General features: G+C 38.2%; 1 protein-coding gene across 1 annotated transcript; it reads right to left on the bottom strand.

Moving 5' to 3' along the window:
• Positions 1 to 434: 434 nt before the first annotated feature.
• Positions 435 to 1355, bottom strand: LOC140531983 (olfactory receptor 6C2-like). The gene has a single exon (XM_072650580.1). It carries the CDS (start codon positions 1353 to 1355, stop codon positions 435 to 437), a length of 921 nt encoding a protein of 306 aa, XP_072506681.1.
• Between the last annotated feature and the right edge of the window lie 6924 nt (positions 1356 to 8279).

The raw sequence follows: 8279 nt of genomic DNA, 5'->3' as shown, positions 1-8279 counted from the left end.
TATCATTGGGACAGCTTCTAGCTGATTCCCATTAAATGCAATATTTGCTGATGCTTTTAGACAGATAATGTTTATTATTTTTCCTATGCTCCTTATTTTTTAATAGGAAAGCGTGTTTATTTTGTCAAAACTTTTTCCTCATCTATTGAGATTATCATATTATTTCTGTAGGTTTTGTTATTGATATAGTTAATTATGTTGATAGTTTTCCTAATATTGAACCCGTTCTGCATTTCTGTTATAAATCCCACCTGGTCATAGTAAATAATCCTTGTGATATATTGCTGTAATCACCTTGCTAGTATTTTGTTCAAAATCTTTGAAGTGATATTCATTAGGGAAATTGGTCTATATATTTTTTCAGCTTTAATTCTTCCTGGTTAAGATATCAGCGCCATTATTTTTTGTGACATACAAGGAGTTTGATAGGAGTCTCATCTGCCTCTTAAAGTTTTGAAATCACTACAATTCTTTTGAATATTCCTCAAAGTATAAATAAAGGGGTTCATTACCGGTGCCACTGAGGTTGCAAGCAGTGTTACAACCTTATTCAAAGCCACCCCTTCTTTTGCAGAAGGTTTGATATAAATGAAGATGCAGGTTCCATAAGTCATGGAGATTACAATCATGTGGGAGGAACAAGTAGAAAAGGCTTTTTTCTTTTGCTGGACAGAAGGGAATCTGAGAATTGTTTTGATGATATAGCCATAAGATAGAACCACTAACACTAAGGTGATGATGAGTGTCAATACAGCAGAGACTAAAATCATTCTTTCTAGTACCTGTGTATCAGAGCATGTGATCTCCAGCAATGGTGATGCATCACAAAGAAAATGGTCGATAATTTTCGAATCACAGAATTCTAGCTTAAGACCCATAATAAGTGGTGGAAGAACAATCATCAACCCAGACAGCCAACAACCCAGGAGGAGCTGAGAACAGACTCTGTCGTTCATGATGGTTGTGTAGTGAAGAGGTTTGCAGATGGCTACATAACGATCATAAGACATGGCAGCCAAGAGAAAAAATTCTGAGGCCCCAAGGAGGATACCAAAAAATAATTGAGTGAAACATGCATTATAGGACACAGTATAGTCCCCAGCTGACATGTGGTACAGGAATCTGGGAATGCAGACACTTGTGAATGACAATTCTAAGAAGGAATAGCTCCTAAGGAAAAAATACATGGGAGCTTTAAGGTGGGGATCAACCAAAGTGAGGGTGATGATGATCAAGTTTCCAGTTACACTCAGCATGTAGGTCAGAAACAGAAAGATAAAGAGCAGAACCTTCAACTGTGGATCATCTGTTAATCCCTGAAGAATAAATAATATTATACCTGTATGGTTTCTCATTTTTGCAGTCTGTCTTTCAATGAATCTGTATGTAAAACAGAGAGAGAGAGAGAGGGAGAGAGGAAGGGAGGTTGGAGATGAGAAGAGTCACTATAAAGTAAGTCAGCAATGCAATTGGGATATAAATGCTCACAAGTCACTCTTGGACCCTTTCATTTTCATTGGCTAAAAAAGAATATCATGCCATCCTTGTGTTAGCTCAATGACTTTGAGATATGTATCAGCTATTAAACATACCATTTTTGTAAAGACTCTTGGGTGATATCTCTTTCTTAGCTGTCCCTGCCTTGCCCAGTTCCTTGTGCCCACCCTAGTCCTTCCCAATAAACTTTATTTTGTATTATATAAAGAGCTTGTGATGAGTCCTTTTGTTTTCCCACCATACTCATTTCTACCTACACTTCTTTCACTGAATCCCTTTTTGACTCTGAAAAGAAAGTTAAGCAAGACCAACACAGTGACCCTCTACTACCATGTAAGGCAAATACACTTCTGTTCAAATCCAGTTTTCAGCAATTCCTCATTGTAAGACCTTCACTTCATATCCACTTCGTTGCTACTAAATAAAGTACCAAAATGAATTGAGATACTTGTGGCACCACTTTCTGTCTTTGAACTTCTTTGGATTAATAGTGAGATTATTGGCTCAAAGATTATGAATAGTTTCTTCCCTTTTGTCAGAAAATTTCCAATTGTCTCATGGATCCTTTTGACCAATTTTTACTTCTAGCTATTACACATTAGTTTGCTAATGTATAATTAGCATTAGCATTAGCATTTTCCAAATCCCTTCCAAGTTGTCCAGTTTCATCTATTTTTGACTTTGGCAAATATATGAGCAGTGTGAGCTAAAACCTCTGAGTTTGATAAGTTGCTTTAATTTGAATTTCTTTCATTTAAAGTTTTATAGCTTTATTTAAATGACTATTGATAACTTTCAGTTCTTATCTTGTGAACTATTGGCTAAACAGGGGAAATGGATCTTGGTGCTATGTATTTGCATAGTATTCACTCATTGAAGTTAAGTAACTGATTTCATGGGAAATTCTGTGCATTCATGTACCTCCTCTAAAAGCTCATTTTTTTTTCTTTTTAGCTTCATACTATCTGTGGGCTCTTTTCTCTATCATAAAACTAGCCTGCTATAGAACCACAGCATAAATCCTTTACATTACTCCAGAGTCTTGTGAGTTTTCCTTGAATTCACTTTATCTTCTTTTTGGGAAGCAAAGTTCAGAACAGAGCATCATAGACATCTTATTTGTCCAGAGTTTATCTCTTATAACTAAGACAATACTGATGTTTTTGTGGTGGAGTGGAGGTGATGAGAGGAGAAATCAGGACTGCAGCAACAATAAATGTCGACTTTGAAGTCTTAGTGGAAAGTATCAATGCTCACCAGCTCCAACAACCATGATCTCCATATCCTAATATCCTTTAGGGAGCTGAAGTCCATTAGGAAAATCTACCTGTAGCCAGCCCCACCTGAGTCCACCATGCACTATCCTACCTTCATACTTACTGCTGCCATATCTAATACCTAGGAGCACCAATCTCCTAGTTCCATTCTACTCTCTCTGACCATACATTCTCTCAAAAATGCTTCACCAGACACTGCCTTCCAGACACAGAATGACAAGTAGATTCAGAGGAAACCAATCTTCTAGGTCCAAAAAGGGAAGCAAAACCGTTATGGTATCTGATGCAAATTTCTTATTGGAAAATGTGGTAGTGAAGCAGAGGACAGTCTTACCACAGGTGCTGGTGTGAATGGAGGGGGAAGGCTTCCTATAGAAGGTTAAATCATCAAGTGCTGTGGGAATTAGATGAATGCATTGTGGGGGAGGGAAGAAGACTTGGTAAAGGAGGAAAATGTTAATAGGATCCAGGAAAGAGGGGGGCAGTTGTGTAGCAAGTTGCTGGAGGAGCACAAAGCAGTGTGGGGGACAATAGTTGTATAGTGATGAAGCACAATTTCCTAGAGAAGAATCACTCACATCCAAGGAGAGAGCCCACTTGTTCACACTACATCCATCCCAGATGAGGACATCCAAGGACACATACTCATTTCATCTGAGGCCATCCATTGTCAGTCAGACTCTGCTAGAAATCATCTCTCCACTTCCAATTAGATTCCCAAGGCTTCCAGAACCACTTGGTTGGTTTGTTAGCCAACTTTATTCCAACATTTTTTAGTAGTGAACAAAATTACTCTCCCCTGTACAACTGTGAGGCCATTTCATCTTCACCCACACCTACAAACCCTATGGCCTAACACTTTTTTTGACCTTATGTATAGTTGCCATATTATTTTGATTATGAAACATTTTTTTCCTGCATGCCTCTGTCTTACTTTAGAAGCTATTAGTAGCTCTGTGGATCAAGGGCTGGGCTTGGAGTCTGGAAGTGTTGACAAAAGCCTCAGACAATTCCTGCCTGTGAGACCTTGGACATGTCACTCATCCTCTATTTGCTTGAGAAAAGGATCCACTTGGGGAGGAAATGGGAAATCATTATACTTTTTTTCATAAGAAAAATCCCTTGACAGTATGGCCCATTCAATCATGAAGAGCTGAACATGACTGCATAGCTTCACTATTTCCTGATTTCATCAGCTATTCTTTTCTGTATATCCTGGAAGTCTTCAGGACTTTTATCTATGAGACTTTTCAAAGATTATATGGGAAGATATAGCTTTAGAAAAATTCTGATTACAAAAGGTTGCCATTAGAGTTTTCAGAGGGCTTCTCTCCACTCTCCAAACTGTTTCCTAATGCTTTTTCCTGGCTAATGATTTGTCCCATTTTTCCCTACCTACATCCTGGCACTGAATTCCCTATTTAATCCCTTCTTTCAAGAGTGAAGTAACAACACACCTAATAAATGAAACCACAATATGTAATAAACAGCTGAAAATGACCTCTTTCACAAATAACAACTTTTAGAAGGCAATATAATGGTGTTATTATTTAGAAGTGATATTGAAGTGTTTGAAAGTGGAGGTATTGCACATATAACTCCACCATGATGACTGTTCTCTGCTTTGCTTCTGCAGAAGATAGACCTTCATGGGGAATATTGTCTAACTGACACGTTCCCCCTGTTATCCCTTTCTTATCTTTTAAGATAATTGTGTGTTGGGGATGGAATCAAGATGGTGGAGTAAAAGAAAGGACATGCTAGTGTTCTCCTTCCAAAGCCAAATACCTGCAAAAAAAAACTCTAAATAAATTCTTGAGTTGCAGAGTGCCGAGAAGATGAAGGGAAGCAAGTCTCCAGACAAAAACAGCCTAGAAGGTTGACAGGAAGCGTCTATTGTGCTAGGTTGCTAGCAGAGCACAGTCTAGTGTGAGCTGTGCTGGCACAGAGGGGTCCTGGGCAGGACTTGGGGGATTGAATGACCACACCTGTGGTGCTTTCCAGACTTCATGGTCCCAAAAGACCAAGGAAAACCTGCCAATGGAAAAAAAAGAGTCAGACCTGTGTGACAAAGTACAGTAGTCCAGGCCCAGTCCCAGGGCAGTGGCAAAAGGGGTAGAGGAGCCTGCAACAGGGGCAATGGCTGTTTCTGGAGCTCTAGGCTCACAGATTGTGGGGGGATCAAGTGGCTGACAGTACACACCCCCACCCCACGGAAGCAGAGAACTACCTGGACAAAGAGCTCAGAAGTCAAATAAATGGCTGGGAAATGAGCAAAAACTGGAAAAAGAGTCAGACTATAGAATCTTGCTTTGTGACAAGCAAGATCAAGATATACAACCAGAAGGAGATGAAAAATCTAAGCTCCCATACCCAAAGCTTGTAAGAAAATTATGAATTTGTTTCAGGCCACAGAAGAGCTCCAAAAGGATTTTGAAAATCAAGTAAGAGTATTGAGCCAAAATTTGGAAGAGTAATGAAATGGATGCAAGAAAATAATGAAAAATGAGTGAACTACTTGCTAAAGGGGACCCACAAATGTGGAAGCAAATAGCACCTTAAAAATAGAGTAACTCAAAAGAGATCTAAAAAGTCAATGAGAAGAAGAATGCCTTAAAAAACAGAATTGACCAAATGGAAAAGGAGGTCCAAAAGCTTACTGAACAAAATAATTCCTTCAAAATTAGAATGCAGGTAGAAGCTAATGACTTCATGAGAAATCAAGAAAATCATAAAACAAAACCAAAAGAATAAGAAAATAGAAAACAATATGAAATATCTCCCTGGAAAAAAAAGTGACCTGGAAAATAGAATAGGAGAGACGATTTAAAAATTGTTGGTCTACATGAAAGTTATGATCAAATAAAAAAAGAGCCTAGAAATCATTTTTCAAAAACTTATCAAGGAAAACTTCCTTGATATAGAAGCAGGGGGCAAAATAAAATGAAAAGAATCCACCATTCCCCTCCTGAAAGAGATGCCAAAAGAAAAACTCCCAGGAATATTGTAGCCAGATTCGAGAGCTCCCAGGTCAAGTAGAAAATATTGCAAAGAGAAAGAAAAAGCTTGAATATTATGGAAACACAATCAGAATAACAAAAGATCTAGTAGCCTCTACATTAAGGGATTGAAGGTCTTAGAATACGATATTCCAGAGGTGAAAGTAGTTAATATTAAAACCAAGAATCACCTACCTAGCAAAACTGAGTATAATATTTGGGGGAAAAATGGTCTTCAGTGAAGTAGAGGACTTTCAAGCATTCTCGATGAAAAGACCAAAGCTGAATAGAAAATTTGGCTTTCAAACACAAGATTTAAAAAAAAGCATGAAAAGGTAAACAGGAAAGAAAAATCATGTGACTTATAAAAGTTAAACTCTTTACATTTTCACATGGAAAGATGATATTTGTAACTCTTGTGACTTTTCTCACTATTAAGGTAGTTGCAGGGGTTTCACATATGTGTGTGTGTTTGTGTGTGTGTGTGTGTGTGTGTGTGTGTGTGTGTACCGAGAGAGAGAGTAGGAAGAAGAGAGAGAGATAGCACAGGATGAGTTGAATATGAAGGGAAGATATCTAAAAATACAAAATTAAGGGGGGAGAGGAATATATTCACAGGAGAAAGGAAGAAATAGAATAGGGAGTATTATCTCTTACATAAAAGAGCTTCTCCTGTGGAGGAGAAGAGGGGATAAGATTAAAGGGAAAGAGTGAATCTCACTCTCATTGGATTTGACTTAAGCAAGGAATAACATGCACATTCAATTTCATATGAAAATCTATCTTAGACTACAGAAAGGTAGGGGGAAGGGAATAAGTGGAGGGTGGCAGGAATGATAGAAGAGAGGGCAAATGGGAGTAGGGGTAATAAGAAGCAGACAATTTTGAGGAGGGACAGAGTCAAAAAAGAGAATAGAATAAATGGTGGCAGCATAGAATAGAGGGAATACAGTCGTTTACAACATGATTATGGAAGTGTTTTGCATAACTACACATATACAACCTGTATCAATATACCTTGCCTTCTCAATGTGGGTGGGAGGGAAGGGAGAAAGGGAGAGAAATTGGAATTCAAAGTTTTAAAAATGGATGTTAAATATTGTTTACACAGGCAACTGGGAAATAAGACATACAGGCAAAGAGGTATAGAAACCTATCTTGCCATACAAAAAAACAAAGGGTAAGGGGATGAGAGAAGGGAGGGATGTGATAGAAGGGAGGGCAGATTGGAAGAAGGAGTTATCAGAATGCACACTGCCATAGGGTGAGTGTAGGGGAGAGATGGGGAGTAAATTCAGAACTCAAAATCTTATGGAAGTGAATGCTGAAAACTAAAAATTAATTAATTAATTGAAAAAGATAACTGCAAGCTAACCACTATCTCTGTACAGTGATGCAGGCTATGTTCAGATACAGGAATAGCCATAGAGGAAATATAAACATTTATATCTTTAGTTCTGTACAGCAGGGAAGTTGAGGTGCATTTTATTTCTGCAAAGGCTCTGGATATTGGAGAGTGAAATCTAGAATTCTCTCTTTCCCTACTTAGAGGTGGCAGCTTGTGTGTTGTGACAAAATCCCTGATGGGTATCCCCTCTATTTCAGGATCCTTGTGATTATTGCACATTCTGACTTCATTTCAGACAGGAACATGTCATTTGCTCTACTATAGTGGAGCGCTGAAATGAAAAGTAACCATAATCAAGCATCACCTTTTGCCAGTGACAGTATGTATCTTTGTAGATGCTGTCTAGTCACTCTTACCCTGTGATTCTAAGGTTAAAGGACAGGCTATCTAATTTGCTTTGAGAAGGATCTGGTCACAATTATTTCTCACTAATCAAAAGTTAATTCTATTCAGTGGGTATAAAAATGTTTCCCATCTGCATTCTATTTTCCTCCATGCATCCCTGAGTTAGGTTTCCTTAGGAGAACCTAATTAGTTCCAGAAATGGATTTTGCTTGGTTTTTGTAAAATATTCCCCAGAAAGACCCCTAAGGGGAATTTCTATTGTATCTTGAGAAGTGAGGGTACCGTATCCCAGAACGACCAGTTCACACAGTGCTGAATCCAGAGCTGCAAACAGCAACAAAGCTTGGAACAAAGATCTTGGATTCTTAGATGGATAATTGTTGGAGATGCAATTTCTCTTTTGCTTAGGTATTTTGCTGGAAATATTCCACAGCATTGTGGAATTGAGGTATAGTAGAAAGTTCTCTCTGACGTCTTTCTGACAAATTCCTTCCTCTGACCCCTAGGGCCCACTGTACCACCTGAAGCAATTTTCTTCTCTGGAAAGCAATGCCTTTCCTCTCTGTAACTTATGCTCTCAAGCTTGACCATACCTTCATATGTCAAGTCTCTTAATGTTGATTCCTTTTTAGTAAAAATATTCATTGAAAGGAAAGAAGTAAAATGGGGAAATTTCAAGAAATATGCAGCATCTAGTAAAAGAGAAAGCTCCCTATAATCCTGAGATTACACAGGTAACACCTATTTATGAAG

Source organism: Notamacropus eugenii, chromosome 3, assembly GCF_028372415.1.
Source record: "Notamacropus eugenii isolate mMacEug1 chromosome 3, mMacEug1.pri_v2, whole genome shotgun sequence".
NCBI lineage: Eukaryota > Metazoa > Chordata > Mammalia > Diprotodontia > Macropodidae > Notamacropus > Notamacropus eugenii.
Note: the sequence above shows the minus strand (reverse complement) of the source record. Positions and strands in the feature narration are given on the sequence as shown.